The 26,605-nt window shown below is 45.7% G+C and overlaps 1 protein-coding gene across 1 annotated transcript in view; it reads left to right on the top strand.

The window, feature by feature from the left end:
- The window catches only part of ROR1 (receptor tyrosine kinase like orphan receptor 1), a 210,474-nt gene that overhangs the window by 107,359 nt on the left and 76,510 nt on the right, over window positions 1-26,605 (top strand). Inside the window, exon 2 of the mRNA XM_077278145.1 lies at window positions 26,034-26,105. Coding sequence (XP_077134260.1) covers window positions 26,034-26,105 — 72 coding nt within the window. The remainder of the gene's footprint in view (window positions 1-26,033; window positions 26,106-26,605) is intronic.

The raw sequence follows: 26,605 nt of genomic DNA, 5'->3' as shown, positions 1-26,605 counted from the left end.
CCAATTCACTTTAATAAAACTTATCTGAAATACCAGTCTCAACCTAAATAAAGGTGTGGCACTGTTTCCTATAAAAAGGTCGCTTTATTTTTCTATCGGTTGATTTCCTATATCCTCAGACGTTACCCTGGTGGTTACGTTATTGCCTTTTTTCTTTCCAGCCCTTGAATTGTGTGAATTTTTATATTTTCAGACGTTCCTGTTGACACTCAGATTTTATTACCGTCTAAGACACCCAGACTTGTTCGCATAATTACGAAAGCCTTTCACAACTTAACGTGTCTTCATTTCCAGCCTCTAAAGACAAAGACATTGTCATCAGCTCCTTCATGAATAAGAAAGTACCTGGAGCGGCCAGTAAGGAGCATAAATCTCATAATCCTTCTAGGTCTCTTCAGACAGATTATTACTTGTGGTCTTGGAAAGAAAACATTACATAGAAACTTAATGCCGGGGAAGATCAATACCCGGGAATTCCTGCGCGCCTGCTTGAAGAATAAGAGGAGAAATCCAACTTATTAACTGAAATATTAACTTGGCCACTCACCATGATGTAGTTAACCATCCATTAGAGATGGCGAGGTTTTCATGACCTCACCATCATTCTCCATATATATATATCCTCTGTGAATGAAATAAGTCAGATTTTAAAAGCTCTACTTTTTTTTTTTCCGGAAACAGCGCCACCCTTGGATCCTAGGTTGCGTTTGGTATTGCAACTTTAGCCTATTCATTTCTTATCACCAGTTTTACAGTCCTTCTAATGTGGGTACCTTGATGAACCCTTAAAGGGAATTTATTTTTTTTTTTGCAAAAATAATTAACAGCGGAAATGGTAAAATGTTTTTAACTGTGTGTTTTAGTTTTGGATGGGCCATATTCAAGGATGTATCTAGGTTTTTTATTGTTTTATAATAATTTGTTTTATGGCCTCTGCACGTAGAGATTTGTTTTCGTCAATTTATTTAAAAAAAAAAAAAAAAAGAAAAGTAAATGATATATTATTTTAAGTGATCATTTGTAAAAATAAAATAAACTAGAAAATTTGTTAACTTTAATTTTTTAAATTTTATTGAATCGACATTTTACAAGAAATACAAACCATTTTTTAATAGATTTTTTAGATGTTAAATAATGATAGTAGTGATTACCGTACTTTATAAAAATACCTTTTCATATTGGAATAAATTTTGTTCTGGTTTTCGTCACCCTGCCCGGAAGTCTGGTGGTAGAATTTTAGGCTAGAAGCCAGAACATTGCTGTAGAAGCCACATCGGGCTCTGCAACTTGTTACCCATCACTCCCAACAACAAACGTTTCAGATAAACCTGCAACTGAACACAGAATGTACCCAGTACTGATACATTATCTCCCTGCTTGCTGTATTGTCCAAGGGCGATCAGAGGGATGGAGAAATAAGGTCATTTGTTACAACCCTCCTCCTCCTCCTTCTCCCCAGACTATGTCAGTTATCAGTGGTGGCCGCTATCTCCTGATGGCTTCCTTTGGCTTTCAGCAGGGATTTAGGAGATATAGAGATGGAGTACTGCGGATTCTGTAGGTTTTCGGTGTTTCCGGGAAGGTTTTGTGCTTTTTGTTACAATGTATGACTTTGTTTTAGGTTATCACAACTTCTCCCAAGTATTGAAGGAACTGATAATTTAAACTTTAGGGAGTAAGGGCTCCATAAACAATGACTTGGCCTATCGTTCATCTGTCAGCCATCTCTCCCATCTCCTCCATATACAGGAGGATTCCTGTATTCTCTACGAAAAAGTCGTTTCAGATGAGAAACAGAAACAATTGTATCCAGTCTACACAATGCTATACAGTTCGGACTCCAGATTGATACATTGTATGAGACTAGAACACATTGTTTTGTTATTGTGCGCAGTAGCTCACAACCCTTCATGCATTTGTATCCACTTGTCGGCTAATAACAGGACTGGCTCCTGTATGTACCGCATGTGTATGGAAACTAAATTGATCTTCAGTAACAGCAAGCAGAGATCTGATCTTGAAATGGTGCAGAATAAAAAAACCCCCACAAAGTGGATTACAGTAGAAAGTGATAGAATCTTTCATTACACCATTATTACATTCTATGTACATAAACCCCCATTAACTTATCAGTATATTTTTAGAGGAAGAACACTGGAACATGGTGAAAGGTGTTGTCAGATTTGTCCCCAGGGACCGGCAGGACGACACTGCTAATCACTGAGCCACTGCCGTCCTTATTTTCTGCTAATTTGTGAAAACATTTTATTTTTGTTCAGTTGTGAAACTCCAGGAATAAATAAGCATAGATCTTTTTTTTTTTTTTTTTTGCAAATGAAGTAGTTGGCTACATTTTGGATATGACATTTATACCTCGTTTTGGGATGTCATGTCACCCAAACTCGACAGTTTTTTTTTTTTTTAAATACCTAGATCTTTGGATTAAAACTGATGTCAGAATAAATTAGTTATTTTCACTTTTTGCCTAATCCGCCATATCGTGTTACCTAAAATGACCAAATGATGATTCCTTAAAGCAGTGCAGTTAGGGGGCAATTACCTGTCCATGTGTTTGTGTTTAATGTTTCCATCTGAGTGAGGTTAGTGGTCATCCTTCCTTCCATATGTCGCCCATGCAGCATAGATAGAATACATAGACAGTACCTCTCCCACTTGACTGCAAAAAGTAAAACCTATTTTGGAAATTCCATGATGTTGCAGCCTCAGCCAGACCCTCCTGTGATAAAGGGAATTAGTCGCTATCAGTCCCTGGCCCGGCTCATGTTACTGGCTGCCCATATAAAGCCAAATATTAGGATCTGACATGTCTCATGGTTCCCTGAATGCCAGGAAAGAAAATCTTCATTCTTTGAACTTTCTTGAATTGTAAATCCACTTTTATAAGAAGTTTCTGCATTGACATCTTCTGAACTTTATAAACGCTCACTTTGCATTTACACAGTTTCCCATTCACATCTGAAGCAGCATTCAAACGTATTTGTTTTTCCCTTTACTATTGGGCACTGTATTGTGGGGGCTTTCTGCTGTCTGATTCCAGAGGCATTTAGTAGAATTTCGAATGCTGCTCTGGAAGTGAATGGAGAATATTGCATTCCGGGGAAATTAAATGCAAAGACTTTTGTTTTGCAGCTCTGAAAAGTCAGTAAGGCTATGTGCACACGTTGCAGATTTGACTGTGGAATTTTCTGTGCAGATTCTGCATTTCTTGGCAGAAAACGCAGGTCAGAATCTGCGCCTAAAAGCAAAGTGTGGTGCAGGGGTGTAGTTTGTATTTTTGTGCCGTGTTTGCGTGGTTTTCCTATGTGTTCTCTGGTTTTCTCACATAGCCAAACTTCAAAGACACACTGATAGGGAACTTGTGAGCCCCAATGGGGACAACGATGACAATGTCTGTAGAGCGCTGCGGAATATGATGGTGCCATAAAAGCAAAGCATAATAAATACATAGCAGAGTTCACACTTGCACCTAACCCTTGGTGGCTGTAGAGTACCATAGACCCCTCTGTCACATAAGAAGACATAGTAGCGGGAAGGTTACAGACTTTACATTGGGGACAGCAGCTTCATGTTACTTGTCTACCCTGGAGGCAATATGGCTGCCATCATGGATGCCTTATGAGCTTAGGAATGGCTTATTACATCACCAAACCTAGATCCCTGATAAGTAAGAGCCGAAGGACAAGCCCATTAATTCAGGCATAGCAAATTAGGAATGTTTCTGTGCCTTTAAGGTTTGCTAACTCTTACATTATTAAACGTCGCTCTGTAGAAGAATGTGTCCCATAAAGGAGGGCAATATGTTCTGTTACTATAATCCTCCGTCCTGGGTGTTCTGCTGCAGAAAGGCTGCACCGCTATAGCTACGGACGTATGTGTTCTATATGTACAGTCTATACTGGCGCTGTCGGCACCGGAGCTTATGGCATCTGGTGGGAAGTCTGTGGGGTATTTCTAACCCTCCTTAACCTGCAGAATCACATCTGCTGTCTCTGAGCATCACAGGGGCCATGTTGTTACTGAGTGTCTCCTGTTACCAGACCTTTGGCAGAAGTATAAAGTCTAAGCTAAAGACAGAGGAGCTCAGACTATGGAAGATTAAGGGAACTATGCTAAATTGTAACACAATAACTATACCAGCAGAATAGTGAGTGCAGCTCTGGGGTATAATACAGGATGTAACTCAGGATCAGTAATGTAATGTATGTACACAGTGACTGCACCAGCAGAATAGTGAGTGCAGCTCTGGAGGATAATACAGGATGTAACTCAGGATCAGTAATGTAATGTATGTACACAGTGACTGCACCAGCAGAATAGTGAGTGCAGCTCTGGAGTACAATACAGGATGTAACTCAGGATCAGTAATGTAATGTATGTACACAGTGACTGCACCAGCAGAATAGTGAGTGCAGCTCTGGGGTATAATACAGGATGTAACTCAGGGTCAGTAATGTAATGTATGTACACAGTGACTGCACCAGCAGAATAGTGAGTGCAGCTCTGGGGTATAATACAGGATGTAACTCAGGATCAGTAATGTAATGTATGTACACAGTGAGTGCACCAGCAGAATAGTGAGTGCAGCTCTGGGGTATAATACAGGATGTAACTCAGGGTCAGTAATGTAATGTATGTACACAGTGACTGCACCAGCAGAATAGTGAGTGCAGCTCTGGGGTATAATACAGGATGTAACTCAGGATCAGTAATGCAATGTATGTACACAGTGACTGCACCAGCAGAATAGTGAGTGCAGCTCTGGAGTATAATACAGGAGGTAACTCAGTGATTCAGCATTATAGCCTTTTGTAGATGATTTGTATTAACCCTTTCTTCGTCTGCGTGTTCTATGATGTTTGCAGTGATTGTCTTGTATTACTCCAGTTTCCACTTTCACATGATTTTCTTCAGTAAACCATTAGCACAAGGTGTGAAGTTCCTTTCATCGCTCGTGGAGCGTTCTCCGCTCTCCCCCGGAGCTATGGAGGACTCCGCTTCCTCCACCGCGCTGTTTTGACAATATAGGATTTAGTTTATGCTTTTAACCCACAACAAATCTGTTTGTATCTGTGCGGCTTTTCTACTTCTCTCCTCCTAAAAAAAACATTGAATCCTTAGAGGCCTCCTGGGAAATCCCTTCATTCGGCACATTATGAAACCTGAGTAATCTGCCGCCATTTGATCGGTCTTAAGAAGATCCATTAAGACTGTCAATATGTTGTGCGGTTTATGAGTTCTCTTGATTATAGCGGAAGTGGCCGTTATTGTGACCTTGTTGATGACGGATGATGGCGGCCATTACAGAAAGCTAGCTTAATATGGGGGAGAATTTGGAAAGTGAAAGTAAAACTGTCGGTTACCCATAGCAACCAATCAGAGAGCAGCTTTCATTTTTGAAACAGGCCTGATAAAATGAAAGCTGCGCTGCGATTGGTTGATAAGACAGCTTTACATTCAGGCGGCTTCATAAAGCTGCCATGTGTGAATAAATGTGGCCACCAGTTGCCTCGTGCTTGGCCTAAAGTGTCGTCACCATAACCCTGAATATAGGAACATATTTTACCCTAATGAGGGCCGCACCAGGTTTATGTGGATCCTTGAGTCCCAGTGGGTCCATTCTCGCTTTCAATCTTTCCTCCTCACTTTCCAAGAGCTATAACTTTACTTTTGTATCATACTTTATATTTTTCCTGTCCAAGCTGTAGTTTTTACCATCACTTTATAGTCTCTCTTTTATTCCAGTTTCATATTAGACGAAGCGACCAGAAAATAGCAATTTTTTGCAATTTTAGTCCATTTTGCCATTAACCATATTAATCATAATTAATATTATGATTTCTTATTAGTTCTGACAATTACTCAAGCAACAATAAAAAATTTCATTTTTTTGACATTTTTTTTAGTTTTTTTTTTTTTTCTTACATATAAACTTGATATGTTTATTTTAGGGTGATATATACATTTATATATATACACACATACATGTGTGTATATATATGTGTGTGTGTGTGTATATATATATATATATATATATATATATATATATTTTATATATATATATATATATATATATATATATATATATATATATATATTTTATATATATATATATCTATTTTATATACGGTATATATATAATTTATTTTTTTTTTTATTTTTTTCTTTAAGTCCGGCTAGGGCGCCACGTAATGGCTTTTATACTACAATGCAATACTTTAATATTGCAGCATATTGTAAAATTATCAGGCTTCACATGGCTGTGGCTGCAGCGGACATGGGGGCCTTCAGTTTGGCCCCCATGCAGTCATTTTGCAGGGGAGGGGAGCGGTAAGGGACAGCTTTCATCATGTCCAACCCCTTAGATGCTGCTGTCACAGTGACGGTTGCATCTAAGTGGTTAAACTGCTGCAAACAGTGCTAGCTTCGATCACAACAGTTAACATCCTGCTGTCAATCATCATAACGACAATTAGGAGGTTGGAAATTGGGGGAATAAGTCCCTCTTGACACTCATTGACTCCCCACAACATGATTGCAACGTGCCTTTTACTGGAATGTAAATTGAAAAAAAACTAAATTGCTCTCTCTGCGTTGGTAACTTTCTGAACTAACTGCAAAATAAAAAAAAAATTAAATGGCAGGATCGCTTTTGGGTCACTGCACCTCTCAATAAAAGGGAATAAAAAAGAAATCAGAATGTCGTATGAACCCCAAGGGGGCGATGATGAAAACAACAACTCTCACAGCAAAAAGCACATACTGCTAGAACTGTATCGACGGGGAAAAAAATTTACAGCTCTTAGAAGGCAAATGGGAAAACTCTAAAGTGAACAGGGTCCGACTGAGGCCTGTTTCACACGTCAGTGGCTCCGATACGTGTGGTGTCAGTTTTCTCACGTACCTGAGACACTGACTCACGTAGACACATTAAAATCAATGTGTCTCTGCACATTAAAGTCAATGGGTGCGTGTAAACACGTACCGCACAAGGATGCCGTCCGTGTGCCGCCCGTGTGCCGACTGAGGACCACACGGACCGTGCAGGAGACAGCGCTAAATTTAAGCGCTGTCCCCTGCTTTGGGTGCTGAAGCCGGCATTCATTCCTTCTCCCCAGCAGCGTTCGCTGGAGAGAAGGAATGAAAAATCAATGTTTTTTTATATTTTTTGTGTTAAAAATAAAGTTCCTGGTCACCTCCCGCCTACCACCCCCTGTGCGCCCGCCCGTTTGCATTAAAATACTCACCCAGCTCCCGCGATGCTTCCTCTCAGCGCCGCAGCTTGTCCTGTGTGAGCGGTCACGTGGTACCGCTCATTACAGTGATGAATATGCGGCTCCACCCCTATGGGAGGTGGAGCCGCATGTGTGCCACACTGATGTGCCACGTGAGCACACGGACAGGGATAACTCCGGTACTGATTTTTTCCAGTACCGGAATTATCTGAACGTGTGAGACTGGCCTGAGACTATGTCTCCTGCAAAAACCTGGATATGGCCCTGAGCATAACTGCATATCCACACAGGACTGATTCACTGTAGATTTTCCAGAAACACCAAAAAGGAGCAAACTGCGAGGTTGGTTACAGACTTCATTGCAGATTTGCTGTGGATTTACAGATGGGTCTGCTCCGACAACCGGCCTGAAAAAGTACTGTACATAGAGAACGCTAAAAAGAATTAACTTATACTCTGCAGAGTAAAAATCACAAATGAACGGTCTGTTCTTCAAGAGGCTTCTGATTGGAACTAGTTCATATACAAGTTTAAAAGAAAAATGCTAGAAGCAAAGCCGCCGCCGCAAAACGACCGAAAAGACCCCAAAAAGATACTTCAGGGAAAGCACAGCCGGCATTATTCCAAAGCTCCTAGGAAGCAACACTGGTTGCAACACTACAGACAGTATAATACTTTTATTCTGATTGGCAGATGTATTTATAACCAAAGTATAAAAGTCGGGGAAGAATTCTGGGAATGAGATTTTTTTTATTACTTTTATGAAACATTCCTGGTGTTTTATTATCACAGACCGCACTCTATCACCCCCTGCCCCTCTAAACATCCAGAATCTGGACAAGATTGGATTTTTTCTAAATATTCAGTAAACTTGATATGATCAATTCTGGAGTGAGAAATCGCAACGTTTACAGAAATGGCGCCATACTGTCCATCCAAAGTGCCAAAACAAAGCCAGACAATATTCTGTAATCCCTCCGCGTATTTAAATGGAGGTAGATTCCTACTGATCGTCCCGGCTGCCCGAAGTTGTGGAGTTGAATGCAAGATGAGTTTGCGTGCAGGATTTGGATCATGTCCCATGTCAAAGCAATGTAGGATAGAAGGATTGCCGTAATCGCTGACCTGTCCACAGGTATTGCAGGTTAAATGAACTGAGCTACTACACAAGACGCAACTTCTATATTTTTGTAACCACCCTTTAAATAAAAACAACTATTACTATACTGATCCTGAGTTACATCCTGTATTATACTCCAGAGCTGCACTCACTATTCTGCTGGTGCAGTCACTGTGTACATACATTACATTACTGATCCTGAGTTACATCCTGTATTATACTCCAGAGCTGCACTCACTATTCTGCTGGTGCAGTCATTGTGTACATACATTACTGATCCTGAGTTACATCCTGTATTATACCCCAGAGCTGCACTCACTATTCTGCTGGTGCAGTCACTGTGTACATACATTACATTACTGATCCTGAGTTACATCCTGTATTATACTCCAGAGCTGCACTCACTATTCTGCTGGTGCAGTCACTGTGTACATACATTACATTACCGATCCTGAATTACATCCTGTATTATACCCCAGAGCTGCACTCACTATTCTGCTGGTGCAGTCACTGTGTACATACATTACATTACTGATCCTGAGTTACATCCTGTATTATACTCCAGAGCTGCACTCACTATTCTGCTGGTGCAGTCACTGTGTACATACATTACATTACCGATCCTGAATTACATCCTGTATTATACCCCAGAGCTGCACTCACTATTCTGCTGGTGCAGTCACTGTGTACATACATTACATTACTGATCCTGAGTTACATCCTGTATTATACTCCAGAGCTGCACTCACTATTCTGCTGGGGCAGTCACTGTGTACATACATTACCTTACTGATCCTGAGTTACATCCTGTATTATACTCCAGAGCTGCACTCACTATTCTGCTGGGGCAGTCACTGTGTACATACATTACATTACTGATCCTGAGTTACATCCTGTATTACACTCCAGAGCTGCACTCACTATTCTGCTGGTGCAGTCACTGTGCACATACATTACATTACTGATCCTGAGTTACATCCTGTATTATACTCCAGAGCTGCACTCACTATTCTGCTGGTGCAGTCACTGTGTACATACATTACTGATCCTGAGTTACATCCTGTATTATACTCCAGAGCTGTGCTCACTATTCTGCTGGTGCAGTCACAGTGTACATACATTACATTACTGATCCTGAGTTACATCCTGTATTATCCTCCAGAGCTGCACTCACTATTCTGCTGGTTCAGTCACTGTGTACATACATTACATTACTGATCCTGAGTTACCTCCTGTATTATACTCCAGAGCTGCACTCACTATTCTGCTGGTGCAGTCACTGTGTACATACATTACTGATCCTGAGTTACATCCTGTATTATACTCCAGAGCTGTGCTCACTATTCTGCTGGTGCAGTCACAGTGTACATACATTACATTACTGATCCTGAGTTACATCCTGTATTATCCTCCAGAGCTGCACTCACTATTCTGCTGGTGCAGTCACAGTGTACATACATTACATTACTGATCCTGAGTTACATCCTGTATTATCCTGCAGAGCTGCACTCACTATTCTGCTGGTGCAGTCACTGTGTACATACGTTACATTACTGATCCTGAGTTACATCCTGTATTATCCTCCAGAGCTGTACTCACTATTCTGCTGGTGCAGTCACTGTGTACATACATTACATTACTGATCCTGAGTTACATCCTGTATTATCCTCCAGAGCTGCACTCACTATTCTGCTGGTTCAGTCACTGTGTACATACATTACTGATCCTGAGTTACCTCCTGTATATCTTTTATTATAAAAATGAAAAACATAACAATAATAGCAGAAAACATAACAAAAATATTAGCCAGAAAATAATCAGTATACTGAACACTGGTCCAGCCGCTCATTCTCTCCTCTCACACATATTATACAGTATATACAGAACAATAACTTCAGGTCCGGTCACCAAACAAAATAATAATAACAAATAAAATAAACAATGGAAAACAAAGACTATATACATGAAATTTTTTTTTTTTTTTTTTTTTAGTTTTAAATAAAATAACTACAAATTAAACAAATATATACAATACTACAAGCTATCCTCCATTCCCAACCCCCCGCACTGACCTGAGAGCTGGTCCTGCGTCTCATGCCTCAGTCCATGTCCACGTCCATAGGCCAGATCAGGCAGTGCCAGTTTTTCCCCCAAACAACCCGGTGTCCCATAGTCCCACAAGATAATCCCACCTCTCCCCTTTTCCCACCACCCAACCTAACACCTACACCCAAATCTATATCCCCATTTTTTTTACAATATATACATTATATACAGCAGCACACACCACAATAATTACAAAACACGAAGCCCAAGTTCGGCGCCTGCAGCCCTACATCACTGTATAATGATCAAACAAAACAAAAATCTACAGTGTCAGCAGCAGCCCACCACCAGGAAAGGAGATGACCAGACTAGGGCACACTAAAAGAAAAGCCCCTCCAGAGGAGCGCGGCCCTCCGTGCGCCCAGTCTCCCATACTCCAGAGAGCGCACCTTCACCAGGTCACCGAGTATGGTCCTAAACACATAGTCCACTGGGAGGATTTTTCGTTGCGTCGATACTAAGCACCGTGCGTTCCACGTGTGATACCTAACCACTGCGCTAACTAGAAATAAGGTGCAGCGGTCCCGACCACCCAGGTCTCCGAATGCTCCATAGGCCCATTCCGCATAGGAGAGACCGGCCAGCCGAGACCAGCCAATGAAGGCGCCCACCCTGTTGTACACCTCTGTGTTGAAGGGACAATGAAGCAGGAAGTGGTCCATGCTTTCCAGCAAGGTACCACAATGCTCCCGAGGACAATTCCTGTCCTCAGAGCTCCTACACTTCAGATTGTCCCTCACACACAGTTTCCCATGGAAGCAGCGCCAAGCCAAGTCCCAAAACTTCGAGGGGATCCTGATAGAATTCAAAAGATGCAAACCCACCCCAAGATCCCGACTTGGGCAGTCCCTGAGCGCCAGAGGCTTCTGGAAATGGGTCAACAGAACCCTACTGTCAAGTAGTTTCCTTGGCAGAGTCCTGATCTCCCACATTCCCAGACCCCACCGACGAATTACCTTCAGAACCAAGGTAGCGTAAGCCGGAAGATGTCCATGCGGTGTGCGAAGATCCTTCACTTGCCCTCCTGTCTCCCATTCCTGGAAGAAAGGCTGAAACCATCCCCTACAGGAGAATACCCACGGAGGAGCCCTCTCTTTCCAGAGGTTTGCGATATTGATCTTAATGAAGGTATCCACAAGGAATACCACAGGGTTGACCATACCCAACCCTCCTAGTCTCCTCGTACGGTAAGTAACCTCCCTCTTGACCAGGTTCACTCTATTCCCCCATAACAGTTGGAAGAACAAACTGTAGACCCGAGTCCAGAGAGATTCCGGCAAGATGCACACACTGCCCAGATAAATCAGTAAAGGGAGCAGGTAAGTTTTGCTCAGGTTTACCCTTTCCCTTAGGGTCAAAGACCAACCCTTCCATTGGTTCACCTTCTGAGTGGCGATCTCTAGCCTGCTGTCCCAATTTTGTTTGGGGTAATCCCCCTGGCCAAATTCGATGCCAAGGACTTTTGCAGAGACTTTGGGTCCTGGAAGGGTGTCCAGGAGATCAAAACCAGGATCTCCTCCTCCCAGCCAGAGACTCTCACACTTATCCCGGTTGATCTTGGACCCGGATGCCTCCGAGTAGCGATCTACCTCTGACATCAGCCACCCTGCCTCCTCGTGAGAGGAAGCAAACACAGTGACATCATCGGCATACGCCACCACCCTCAGAGTGGCTTCCGGTGCTGCCTGATCCATCCTGATCCCGGCCAACGGTCCACGCTCCACCCTCCTAAGAAGAGGGTCAATCGCAAACACGTACAGCAGCGGGCTCAAGGGACAACCCTGGCGAACACCGGACCCAACCTCAAAAGAGCTACCAATCCAACCATTCACAAGCGGGAAACTCTCTGCCCCACTGTACAAGGTCTTAAGCCAATCAACAAACCCCCCCGGCAGGCCATATCTCAGAAGGACGGACCAGAGGTACTCGTGATTAACCCGATCAAACGCTTTTGCCTGGTCCAGTGACAGCATGTACCCCTTCCAGTGACCAGCCCTACCCTGCTCCACTGCCTCTCGGACACAGAGCACAGCACTAAATGTGCTGCGGCCTGGAACAGAGCAATGCTGGGCCCCCGAAAGGAGTCGGGGTGCAAATTTCACCAGCCGATTAAACAGCACCTTTGCTAGAACCTTCCTGTCTGCATTGAGAAGCGCTATGGGACGCCAATTCTCAATGCAAGACGGGTCCTTACCCTTTGACAAGATGATCAGAGCAGACCTCCTCATTGACTTCGGCAGAGTGCCCGAGGAAAGACACTCATTGAATACCTCAGTCAAGAGGGGAACCAAAACGTCCTTAAAGGTCTTATAGAATTCAGATGTTAAGCCATCTGGACCAGGCGATTTTTTGGGAGCAAGCCCTTCAATCGCCAACTGAACTTCCTCTTCCCTGATCATTTCTGTCAAAACGTCAAGAGAGGGGTCTACCCCTTGTTCGGGGACAGCTTCTGCCAGGAAAGCCGACATCTCATCCCAATCAAGATCCCTCTTCCCCAAGAGGTGCGAGTAGAAGGATCTGACAACCTCCAGGATCCCTGATCTGGATCGCCTCAGGGACCCCGTAGTGTCGACCAGTCCTGTAACCACTTTACTATTCACTGACATCTTGCAGTTTCTGTAAGGGTCGGGTGAGCGGTACTTCCCGTAATCCCTCTCAAAAACCAAAGATGCGTGTCTATCGTACTGACACCTCATAAGCAAAGATTTCACTCTGGAGATCTCCTCGCGGCTACCTCCAGTTGAGACAAGATGCTCGAGTTTCCTCCTCAGACCCTGATACAGGCGGTACCTGCTCAGACTCCTGAGGCTCGAGAGCTGGCGGAAGAATCTCGCCACCCTTTCCTTGAACATCTCCCACCACTCTGACCTACTACTACAAAGATCCAGTAAGGGTACCTGGCTCTGAAGAAAATCCTCAAAGGACTGTCTTATCTCCGCTTCTTCCAAGAGAGACGAATTGAGCCTCCAAAAGCCTCTTCCCATCCGGAGGGTCTCTGTAACATTCAGAGAAAACAAAATTAAACAGTGGTCGGAGAACTCCACCTCAACAACAGACACTGCTGAAGAGACAGCTTCCTCCTTTAAATAAAACCTATCTATTCTGGACCTACAGTTACCTCTATGATAGGTGAACCCCTCGTGGCCTGGGGTGTGCCGAATGTGGACATCCACCAGGCGAGCCTCACTAGCTATACTATTAAGGGCGACGCTATCATAAGTCAGCTTGTCTCTGGAACCTCCTCTATCTCGGGGCCTCGTGACAGCATTGAAGTCCCCTCCAAAGACAACCTGCCGACTTGTAAAAAGGTAGGGCTTGATCCTCATAAAGAGACACTTCCGGTCCCACTTAGATTGGGGACCATAGATGTTAATGAGCCGGAGCTCTTGTCCCTTCATGAGGACATCTAAGATCAGGCACCTCCCCATTTCTAACTCAATAACCCGTCGGCATTCCACCGGTGCGGTAAAAAGGACCGCCACGCCGCTATACGGCTCGGCCGCAAGAGACCAATAGGAGGGCCCTAGTCTCCACTCCCTCTTAGCTTTAAACACATCTGCCATGTTTGGCAGCCTGGTCTCTTGCAAAAAGAAAATGTCAGCTTCAACCCGGCTGAGAAAATCAAAGGCCGCAAATCTAGCTGTATTTGACTTTATGCTGGCGACATTAATGGACGCCAGCGTCAACGGAGTGGGTTCCGCCATCATTGGTGATTGAGTTAGATGGCTTTCTTTTTCCCACTCCCCTTATCCTCTGCCTCAGGAGGAATCCTTCCCCCTCTTTAATGACATGGAGGTATCCATTTCCACGCGTTTTTTATTTTTTTCGTCCTCGTCTCCGGACTCTGGGCCAGTCCCTCCCTCCAAGGATCTTACGTTCCCAGAAGGAGGAGACTCGGCGCCCCCTGTGAGCCCCGCCGAAGCCAGAACCTCACCCTCAGCTTCCTCCTCAGAGGAAGAGATGTTTTCAAGGGCTTGGAACCGGTTAGAAAGACCAACCAGAGGGGAGTCGGTTTTTCCTTCCTTAGGTACCTTGGTCAGAGTGAGAGAAGATTTTTTATCTCCCTTCTTTCTCTTCTTTTTGGTGCCGAGCTTACGCTTGTCCTCTAGCCACTGCCTATTATCCTCATCCATACTTTCATAATGGGAGGACTCTGAGGCAGTGGCACTTTCCTCCCTGTGGATCCTCCTGACCTCCTCATCCAACTCATCATCCCTCGGGGCCTCAGCAGCAAGACTGGCATCCAGGACAGGAGCCGCCCCAGTAGCCCGAGGCTCGCCCAGCTCCCTATCCTGTCTGCGCTTGTCTAGACGCCTTAGCTGGGCAGGCATCTTTTTATTGCTTTTCTTCCTTGGCCCCTCAGCTCCCTCACCCTTGCTAGTCCCTTCCCCAGCAGAATCAGCCTCACGGCTTTCTCCCACCGGGGTCACGACTGCGTTAGCGAAGGAGCGAGGACAACGGCTGAATGGGTGACCTAACTCACCACACAGGTGGCACCTAATCTCCACACAAGATGCAGCAAGATGGCCGACATCCCCACACAATGCACACTTCTGCACAGTGCAGTTTGCGCTGAAGTGTGTGGGGTCGCCGCACTTGTGACAGAGCTTCGGTTGCCCCTGGTAGAAGACCAGGATACGATCCCTACCCAGGAAGGCAGATGATGGTATGTGGGCAACCGTACCACCTGAACGCTTAAGTTTTACCATAAACGTCCAGGCCCCTGACCAGATACCAAACTCGTCACGGTTTTTCTTTGGCATCTCCACTACCTCTCCATACCGGCCAAGCCACGTCATGATGTCATAACAAGAAAGCGACTCGTTACATGTCATCACGGTCACTTTCTTGACTTGATTTTGGCGAGACACCGCCTGAACGGCAAAGTCTCGCCAGCCGGGCTCATTTTTTGCCAACTCATAGTTCGACCAGAAAAGTTCAAGCCCCTCCGGCCGAACAAAGCTGACATCAAACTCAGGTGTGGAATAGGGATGTATCAAGGCGTAGATGTCAATCGCCTTGAAGCCCATCCTCAGCAGGAGCTCCACAACCTTCGACCTTGGAGGACACGCATCACTGCCCCTCCACCGAAGACGGACCACATTCCTACGCACACTACCCGGCCCGGCTGTTGGGAGGGACCACACTGTATCCCCCCCTCTTTGCTCTCGGAAGGCCCCGAGGCCATGCCTCTCTATCCAGAAGGATAGATCAACCTCTCGACCCTCTACCATTAGTGATCTCTCTCCCTTCTTTAGAGCCTCCAGGAGACGCCGTTGCAACATGCCGTCCCCAGAGCCCAGAGACGAGGAGGACACCCTATTTCCCCCGGAGGTGACAGCGGCATAACTCCTGACAGGTGCTGCCACCACCGGGGGGGCAACCGGACCAGTGACCACATCCACACCAACAGTATCACCATTACCCACCTCCATAACCTCCTCACCCTCCACCAAACCAGCAACCACACCACTAGACAAAGAGTTTTCCTCATCCATACCCACCACCACATTCACTCCTGCTGGACCAGTGACAACAGGGGGTGACATTTTGGCCTCCGCATCATCAGGCACAAGGGGCTGAGTCTCCTCCACAGAACTGGAGGTGACCTCACCCCTGGTTTTATGTGTGCCCTCCGCATCATCAGTTGATATTTTCCGCTGCTTCATGGTTGCTACCAGGCGCCGCTGATCTTTCGCTGTTGTGAGGCACCGCTGATCCTTAGCATCAGGATCTTGTTGACCAGCGGCGCCAACACAGAACAGGACTTTGGTGGGAGGACCGGAACGCCCAGCCCCGGTAACCCCCTCACACTGCCGCCGCTTCTCAACTAAGTGATCAGCGGCAACAGCATTCAGGGGCACCGAGGCTACCGGAGCTGCCCCTGACACCGGGCTGCTCCCCCCTCCCACTGGGGAGCGCACCACAGTATCGTGGCCTGATTTTTCGCCCGCCGCCGGGCCGCCCTCACTGTCCAGCCTCTCGGCTGATGCACCTGCTGCTACGTCCCTGCTACTACAAGCAGAGACGGAGCTCTGCGCCTCACTACATTGCTTTGTAGTCTCCCCGCGCCTTTGCACCGGATCCACAGCAGAACCCGGGCTGGGCTGGGCAACGGGGCTTATACAGCGAGCTGACCCTGCAGCCGACTCAGGGGGTACAGGGAGGGGGGCATATACATAGCTTACCGCTTCCTGCAGCTTAGGTTTGATCTTCTTCACCTTTTTTTTCCGGCCCCCAGGTGCCTCCTCTGGCAAATCATCACCAAGATGGAAGTTCTGAAGGCACACTGGGGACTCCAGGAGCTTGATCTCTGCCATTAGTGCCCCTCCCTGGCCGATGTCACTGTCCTCCCCAGAGCCAGCAGAACTGCGACGAGATGTCATTGTCGCCTGTCCAGCAGGGAGCTCGCTGCACGTGGCCTGTGAGTGACTAAGCAGGCTGCCAGGTGGGGCTTTCTGCTGGTCATCATCCTCCTCCTCATCATCATCATCCACCTGGCACTCAGGCTGCAGCCCCATCTGCCTTTGCTCTCTGTTATCAGCCATTTCTCTGAATCGATCTTCATTAATAAGTTTTTCCTTAAATGGTCCACTTTTTTCTCTGATGAAAGCTTTTCTGACTTCAAGCTCATTGATGTCATCCTTCAGTCTCCTTACCTCCGCCTGGAGCTGATTCTTCCTCGGTTTGGAGGAACCTGCAGCTTTGTTGCTTGTGCAGCGCAGCTCCTCTCGGAGCCTCGTGATGGTCTTGCTTGCGTCTTCATACTCACGGAGGTGGCTCATGACCCGGGAGGCATAGGTGGACACAGACTCCCGGGGGCTCTGCAGCGCCCAACCCTCCTCAGTGAGGTCGGCTTCACCTCCGTGAGCACTCAGCTTTCCTCCAGAAGGACTGCCATTTTGCACACTAGCAGGCTTCTCCTCCATGGAAGCCTTGCGGCTTCTCTGGGTCTCTGCAGACCTGGGGGGAGTAGGAGCCACATTGCTGCGACTCCTGGTGGAGCGTCTCACCCCCGAATCCTCTGATGTGCAGGCTGGTTGCTGGTTCCTTCTGCCCCCCGCCAGCCTGGTCCGGGAAGCAGAAGCCTGGGACTTGGCTCCTTCACTCATCCCAGGAAACCCACTCCCTCCCTGGGTAAGAGAGAGAGCAGGTCCCCGGGTGGAGAGGTGGTGGTTCTCAGGAGCTCAGGAGCACACTGCAGGTTCAGCAGCGACCGCACCCACAATCAGCACAGTGAGTAGCAGCTGAGCAGAGCTGCACCCACTATCCTGCTGGAGCAGTCACTGTGCACATACATTACATTACTGATCATGTACTGATCCTGAGTTACCTCCTGTATTATACTCCAGAGCTGCACTCACTATTCTGCTGGTGCAGCCACTGTGTACATACATTACATTACTGATCCTGAGTTACCTCCTGTATTATACTCCAGAGCTGCACCCACTATCCTGCTGGTGCAGCCACTGTGCACATACATTACATTACTGATCCTGAGTTACATCCTGTATTATACCACAGAGCTGCACTCACTATTCTGCTGGTGCAGTCACTGTGTACATACATTACATTACTGATCCTGAGTTACATCCTGTATTATCCTCCAGAGCTGTACTCACTATTCTGCTGGTGCAGTCACTGTGTACATACATTACATGTATTAAGAATGAAGGCTTTAGTAAGATGAGTCTCATGTTTTCCATGATGGAAACCATTAGTGCGGAATGGACCCCATTGCCCAGGATTAGAAAAACATTACTTTCCCCCAAATCAGTGCCACCCCGTTTACAAGCTGTTCCTGTTTTTTTTCCTCATCTTCATCAATGGTGCAGATCTTTTATACCACACGCAACCTGTAGGCAGGTGTTTTTCGGAGGAGGAAGCAGCCATGTTTTTGTGATCTGGGAGGACAGCCCCTTTAAGGAGTTCTAGTCAAATTTTTATATAATTTTTGTGGTGGTTATGGAGATTTAGGAAAATAATAGTAAAAAAAGAAAATAAAGTTTTTTATGTAAGGTGGTCAGTTTCATATTAATTTTCTCTACATTACATTATTTTATAATTTTCTTATTTTTTTTTTTTAATTTGTGAGCTTCCAGCGAGGCGTGGTGCACAGAAGTTTTTGAGAAAGTGGTGACTGCCTTTTTTCCTGCGGGCGGTTTTGGTGATGAGCTGTGATTTCTAAGCTCTGGAGCACCAGGACTGGCATTGGTGATGCATGAGTCCTGCGTACGTCCTGCTGCTAATGCTAATATATGGCGCAGGACAGAAGTATCTCGTGTGACTAAGCAGCAGAGCTCGGGGGGCGGTGACCACCAGGCATGGTGGGGGGTTCACACTGTGTGCTGGACATAGGACCCTCAGGGAGCGGTGACCACCAGGCATGGTGGGGGGCTCACACTATGTGCTGGGCATAGGACCCTCAGGGAGGAGTGAACACCAGGCATGGTGGGGGGCTCACACTATGTGCTGGACATAGGACCCTCAGGGAGTGGTGACCACCAGGCATGGCGGGGGGCTCACACTATGTGCTGGGCATAGGACCCTCAGGGAGGAGTGACCACCAGGCATGGCGGGGGGCTCACACTATGTGCTGGGCATAGGACCCTCAGGGAGGAGTGACCACCAGGCATGGCGGGTGGCTCACACTATGTGCTGGGCATAGGACCCTCAGGGAGGAGTGACCACCAGGCATGGCGGGGGGCTCACACTATGTGCTGGACATAGGACCCTCACGGAGCGGTGACCACCAGGCATGGCGGGGGGCTCACACCATGTGCTGGACATAGGACCCTCACGGAGCGGTGACCACCAGGCATGGCGGGGGGCTCACACTATGTGCTGGACATAGGACCCTCACGGAGCGGTGACCACCAGGCATGGCGGGGGGCTCACACTATGTGCTGGACATAGGACCCTCACGGAGCGGTGACCACCAGGCATGGCGGGGGGCTCACACTATGTGCTGGACATAGGACCCTCAGGTTGCAGTGACCACCAGGCATGGCGGGGGGCTCACACTGTGTGCTGGACATAGGACCCTCAGGGAGCGGTGACCACCAGGCATGGCGGGGGGCTCACACTGTGTGCTGGACATAGGACCCTCCGGGAGCGGTGACCACCAGGCATGGCGGGGGGCTCACACTGTGTGCTGGACATAGGACCCTCAGGGAGCGGTGACCACCAGGCATGGCGGGGGGCTCACACTGTGTGCTGGACATAGGACCGCAGCTCTTCCAAAGACTCAGATTTCACACAGGAAAAGTTCAGAAGGTTTTATCAAAGGATCTTAGAAATATTTCGCATTTTAGTATTCTTTCCCCATAATAACTTTATGTGAGTGTAAATAGAAAATGTAAAGTTCATCTTTTTTGTATTATCTTGTTATAGTAGATTAGATTATTTTTATGTTGCCATTGAGAGGGAGTGAGACTGATACATTTGTTTTTGGTTGTTTTTTTTGTCAAGATTCTGCTTTCACATTATTGGGGCTGCTTTTTTCTAAAAATAATGATACATCTGTCGATGAGACATCATGGCAACTGCTATAGGGTACAACAACTAAGGAGGTCCCTATACATAGAGCTGGCCAGTGATAGCTATGGTGGGCATCATATGTTTCACTATGAGACGTCATTATCATCTGCTGCATTGTGACTTCTCTACAGAGCGACCTTTTCTGTTGTGCTCAGCGGCATCATATCTGCTTCTCTTGGGGGCACAGGTTCTCCTGAAAAAGTTACAGGCAACATTTCCAAATGAGCACTTCTCCTCCTCTACCTACAGGGGGCACTACAGTTTTTTTTCTGCTTTCTGAAGAGCTAGTTTCCATTCTGTACTCACCTGTGACATCAATTTATGATTATTTTTCGTTGCTGTTAAGTTGTGCAGAATATCCGAATACTGTGACATCACTGTATGCATTATTCCTGTACTGTGACATCGCTGTGTGCATGATTCCTGTACTGTGACATCACTGTGTGCATGATTCCTGTACTGTGACATCACTGTGTGTATTATCCCTGTTCTGTGACATCACTGTGTGCATGATTCCTGTACTGTGACATCACTGTGTGTATTATCCCTGTACTGTGACATCCTGTGTGTATTATCCCTGTACTTAGACATCTGTGTGTATTATTCCTGTACTGTGACATCACTGTGTGTATTATTCCTGTACTGTCACATCACTGTGTGCATTATCCCTGTACTGTGACATCACTGTGTGTATTATCCCTGTACTGTGACATCACTGTGTGCATTATCCCTGTACTGTGACATCACTGTGTGTATTATCCCTGTACTGTGATACCACTACCAGTACACTGTACTGTGATATCACTGCGTGTGCATTATCCCTGTACTGTGACAGCACTGTGTCTATTATCCTTGTACTGTGACATCACTGTGTGCGTTATCCTTGTACTGTGACATCACTGTGTGCGTTATCCTTGTACTGTGATATCACTGCGTGCATTATCCCTGTACTGTGATATCACTGCGTGCATTATCCCTGTACTGTGATATCACTGCGTGCATTATCCCTGTACTGTGATATCACTGAGTGCATGATTCCTGTACTGTGACATCACTGTGTGTATTATTCCTGTACTGTGATATCATTGTGTGCATTATCCCTGTACTGTGACATCACTGTGTGTATTATCCCTGTACTGTGATATCACTGAGTGCATGATTCCTGTACTGTGACATCACTATGTGTATTATTCCTGTGCTGTGATATCACTGGTTGCATTATCCTGTACTGTAATATCACGGTGTGCATTATCCCTGTACTGTGACATCACTGTGTGTATTATCCTGCACTTTGCCATGTCTGTGTGTATTATTCCTGTACTGTGATATTACTGTGGCTATTATCCCTGTACTGTGACATCACTGGGTGAATTATCCCTGTACTGTGATATCATTGTGTGCATTATCCTTGTACTGTGACATCACTGTGTGCATTATGCCTGTACTGTGACATCACTGTATTATCTCTGTACTGTGACATCACTGTGTGCATTATCCCTGTACTGTGACATCACTGTGTGCATTATGCCTGTACTGTGACATCACTGTATTATCTCTGTACTGTGACATCACTGTGTGCATTATCTCTGTACTGTGACATCACTGTGGTCATTATTATCTGAGTACTGTGACATCACTGTGCACATTCTCCCTGTACTGTGACATCATTGGGTGTATTATTCTTGTACTGTGACATCACTGTGTGCATTATTTCTGTACTGTGTCATCATTGTGTACATTACCTTTACCTACAAATATCTTAAAGGGGTCGTCCACTACTAGAACAACTCCTTCTTAAACTAAATGTTCAGCCCTGATAAAATAATAAAGCCTATACTCCCCTCCCATGCCGGCTCCATTCCCGCGGTGTCGGCACTCGTTCTCCCCGGGGCTGTAATGCGGTGTTGTAACACGTGATCCCGGCGTCCAATCAGCACTGGTGTTAGCGCTGATTGGTCGCCGGGGTCACATGATGTCACAACACCGCATCACAGCCTCGGGGAGAGCGAGTGTCGACACCGACCGCAGGAATGGAGGTGAGTATAGGCTTTATTATTTTATCAGGGCTGAACATTTAGTTTAAGAAGGAGTTGTCCTAGTAGTGGACAACCCCTTTAAGATTTTCCTGTTGTGAACATGAGGACGGGTCTGCTTTCTCAGTCTAGCTGTGGGACCTAGGGTTACTAGTTACATCCCTGTCTATAGTTGCCAGTACCTGGGTAGATTTGCCCCCGGTACAACAAGATTTCTAAGTTTTCCTTATCCAAGTATGGGCCAGATCCAATGACCATCAGCATCACCATGTCCGAGGAAGACCTCGCTTTCTCCTGCCGCCCCTCACCGCCCAGACGTGCTGACACTTGTATAAACAATCTCCGGCACTGTCCAGATGGTCCGCTGTCCCTCTCACGCCGGACAATATGGGCCTTGTATGGAAATCTTATGTCACTCCAGAGGCGGCTGGACATAATAAGCGTTTCTGCAGTCGTTCAGGAAGTGCGTGCAGTCGCTGATGTGTCCAAAGGCAAAGCAGGCACTTAATGCTGACAGCCAAAGTCAAATATTTATTGTCGGGATAATTGGGGAAAAATAATTCAGCACAAGACATTATTGGGAAGCAGGTGCAGCCGGGACTGGGCGGGATGCGCAGCTAATAGAGAGGGGTCCCGATTCGGGGAGCCACATTGGTATATAAAGCCGAGATCTGCACCCAGTACACGGGATTGCACTATAATGACCGTTACTTGCCCCCTACTAAAAAGTGCAGCAGCACCAAACACATTTACTATATAGGGACATAGGAAAGCTGGCGGCTATACGGGTTGTCACCAATCACATACTGCCAATGATGACAGGCCAGGTGGGCCGAACAATCCTGCCCCATCCTGGGGACCAAATTTCAATGGTATCCCCTTCAACAGGCCGCAGATACAGTTAACCACAATGGTGGTGTCACGATCCATTTTTGGCATCTATGGCAGATTTGGCGTTTCATATTAAAACTTTTTTCCTTTCAAGCCATCGGGGGAGTTGATGTCAGTTTCTCTACCCCCCCGCCTAGTCTGCTGATGTGGTTGGTGACCATTCCCACCATCCTTCAAAAGGTCACCTGATCCATCAGCTGACTGTTGGTTATACAGGTCCTTTTGGAGACCAACCTAGCTGGAGACAGGAGCTTGCTGGTGCAGTGGTGCTTCAGCAGAAAAATGGTATCTGATGCCTAACTGTGCTGTGCTGTGCATTGCAGCAGAGAAAGCTAAGTGTTGTATTTTTATTCTCCATTCCCTGTGATGTTTGTTTTTTCTTTCCTTTGTGTTTTCTTAGTGCAGTGGTGTGAATAGTGCTCTAACCTGCCAGCTCCCTACCTAGGAATTAGAGCAGGGCAAGTGAGGGTTTTAAGCATCCTGCTCAGCGACAGGGTGAAAGAACCCGTATAGGGACGTTAGGGAGATTAGGGTACAGTCTCAGGTGAGTGCAGGAGGTGTCCATTTCCCCATTCCCTATCGTAAGGGTCCACCGTTGTTATTGTGTCCCTGGTGTACCCCTTTTCTTGTTGTGTCGTTTGGTGACCAACTGTTGAGTTGCGTCACACTGGGTCAGTCACTTCGTGACAGCCCCTTGCTCCACCCTTCAACCTGTGCATCTGAGTTCTAATGAATATTTTTTTTTTTGGGCGGGGGGGGGACGGCAACTCATATTTTTGCTAGTATTTTTTTTTGCATGCCCTCGAAACAATAACCGAGGGGTGTTTGAATGCATTTTAGGACAAATGCCCATTGCTCCTCATGTGTTTGTGCACGTTCACATTTCTGTAAACCATCCACATGTCTGTAAAGTGATGGACTAACATGCCCCACCGTATGTCATTGTCCGGTGTAGACAAAGCAATGGTTTCCCACCTGTGATAGAACTACAACTCCCATCATTATAACAGAAGACCCAGTTGGTCCCATCTTACATTGTATTAATGGAGCAGAATGGTTCAGGTGCCGGGGCCCCTGGAACATCTGTCATCATCTCATGGGTGGTCTTATAGACTTTCTTAATTTATGTCTTATCATAAAAGTCCACACAATGGAGGCTCAGATCAAACTGTAACCTCATGCGGAGATGAAGCCCGGAGGAAGATAAGATCGGGGTGGAAAAATGTCAATAGGGGACATTGTCTGCTCCGATACGGAAAATATGCCATATGGAAGTTGGGAAGAGAAGGGGAACTATGTGCTTTTGGTTTTTTTTCGGGGGCATGTGAAGAACATTTGGTTATTTATACAGTATTCATGTTTATATAATGTAGTTCCATCCTGTTTGACATGTAAAACATTGTATCAATAATGTTACTACTAAGTTCTGGGAAGTTCATCGAACGTCTGCTGAAATGTGAGGTGCTGAAGTGCATGGGGCTGTACTGGAATACCACACACAACCCGCAGACGTGTGTGGTGCTGTTTTTGGAGGAAAGCCGCCATGTTTTTCCTGTATATCCAGTTTAGGAAAGAACGTACAATGAGAAGTAGAAGAAATATTGACAGGGACTTTATCGATTATATATTTCACTGTTGATGATGCTGCCTCCACCATGTTTGACAGTAGGGATGGTGTTTTCAGGGTAATGTGCAGTGTTAGTTATCTGACACACATTGCGCTTTGCATTTAACCCAAAAAGTTCTAGTTTGATCTCATCTGACCAGAGCACCTTATTCCACGTGCTAGCTGTGTCCCATACATGGCATGTTCAATAAGGTGCTCTGGTCAGATGAAACCAAAGTAGAACCTTTTGGGCAAAAAGAAAAATGCTACGTGTAGTGGAAAACTTAAACTGCAAATCATCATCTGAAAACACCATCCCCCACCGTCACACATGGTGGTGGCAGCATCAGGCTTTTCTTCAGCAGTGGAAGAGAAGTTGGTCACAGAAGATGTATAGAGAGCTAAATACAGATCAGTCCTGAAGGAAAACCTTTTAGAGGCTGCAAGAGACTTGAAACTGGGGCATAGGTTCACCGTCCAGCAGGAAAATTACCCTAAACATACTGCCAGAGCTACAATGGATGGTTTAGATCAGCAGATATTTATATGTGTGAGTGGTCTCGTCACAGTCCAGACCTAAATCCTATTCACAATCTATGACAAGACATGACAATTGCTGATCACTAACGTCTCCATCTTATCTCACTGAGCGAGTGTGCAAAGAAGGGGCAAAATGTTACCTCTAGATGTGCAAAGCTGGAAGAGACAGACCCCAAAAGATTCAGCAGTAATTGCATGGGAAGGTGGTCCTACAAAGTATTGGCTTCGGGGGCTGAATACAAATGCACGTCACAATTTTCAGATTCATATTTTCAAAATATTTAGAAGATCTCGTATCATTTTCTTTAACGCTTCACAAATGCTTGCTACTTTCTGTTGGTATCACATAACATCCCAATTAAAATATATGGGGTATGAATACTTTTTCAAGACCCAGTACATATGATTATTTAATTATGACCCTTTATATATGATCATGTAATTATAAACCTTTTTATGACCTTTTCTATGGAACTTTTTATATACAGCTCTTTAACTATGACCCTTTATGTGGCACTCTCTCTATATAATCCTTCATATATGTTAATTTAGGCATGACCCTTTACATAGGACCCTCTATATAACACCACCCTTACATGAATTTCTATATAGTTCGCTATATATGGCACCCTCTATATCTGACCCTTTAAATACAACCTCTTCATATATTTAACCCTTTATATGTAACCCTTGACATATGTTCATATAATTATGGCCGTGTACATAGGAGCCTGTATATAAGAGGCGTTACATGGCATCCTCTGTATCCATACCCATATAGCAGCTCTCGTTATCCCTGGAATTAGTTAGATCTCATTAGTTTCTGGTAACTCTATAAGGTTTGAATGGTTTCACCTGGAGATTTTTGCGGCCTCGTATTTTCAGACTTAGTGGCAGCCCATAAATTGATGTATATTAAATATGTCTTGTTTTGTCCCGCACAGGAACTGAGCTGACAGTCGGCGCTGATTTACTGCCTACCTCAACGTGGAACGATTCAAGTGACCTCGACAAAGGTGCGTCCCACCAACCCGGCCGAATCCTACGAGCAGCTGTGTTCCTCTCGTAATCGCTTTGACATTTAATTAGTGATATTTTTGTGATTTGACTGGATTTTTTTTTTATAAAATGTTCCACATGGTGAAAATGTTTCAAGATGTCTCGTGCCTCAGCGTTGTGCGTCGGCCTCCAGGTCTGGCTTGTATTATGGAGATAACTGGCACAATTGTCGCTGGTGAAAATTTATAATTGACATCAATTAGTAGAAATTTACACCGAGACCGGTCTCCTCATTGGACACTGCCGCCATAGTGCCATCTTGACCCTCGAGTCACTTTGTGAAATCGTCATAGGGTGAAGGATATGATATGATGTTGCCCCCTTCCTTGATCGCCTCCCAGTGCCCCTAGGCAATTAAGGTTGATCTGTCCGTTATCCAAACCATATCTTTTGCAGTTTTACTTCTCAGACCTATTCTAAATCACAAACTTCTGTATTGCAGTGTTTCCCAGCAGCG

The sequence above is a fragment of the Ranitomeya variabilis genome, chromosome 8, assembly GCF_051348905.1.
Source record: "Ranitomeya variabilis isolate aRanVar5 chromosome 8, aRanVar5.hap1, whole genome shotgun sequence".
In the NCBI taxonomy this organism is placed as follows: Eukaryota; Metazoa; Chordata; class Amphibia; order Anura; family Dendrobatidae; genus Ranitomeya; species Ranitomeya variabilis.
The sequence above is the reverse complement of the archived record's forward strand: the minus strand, read 5'-3'. Positions and strand labels throughout refer to the sequence as shown.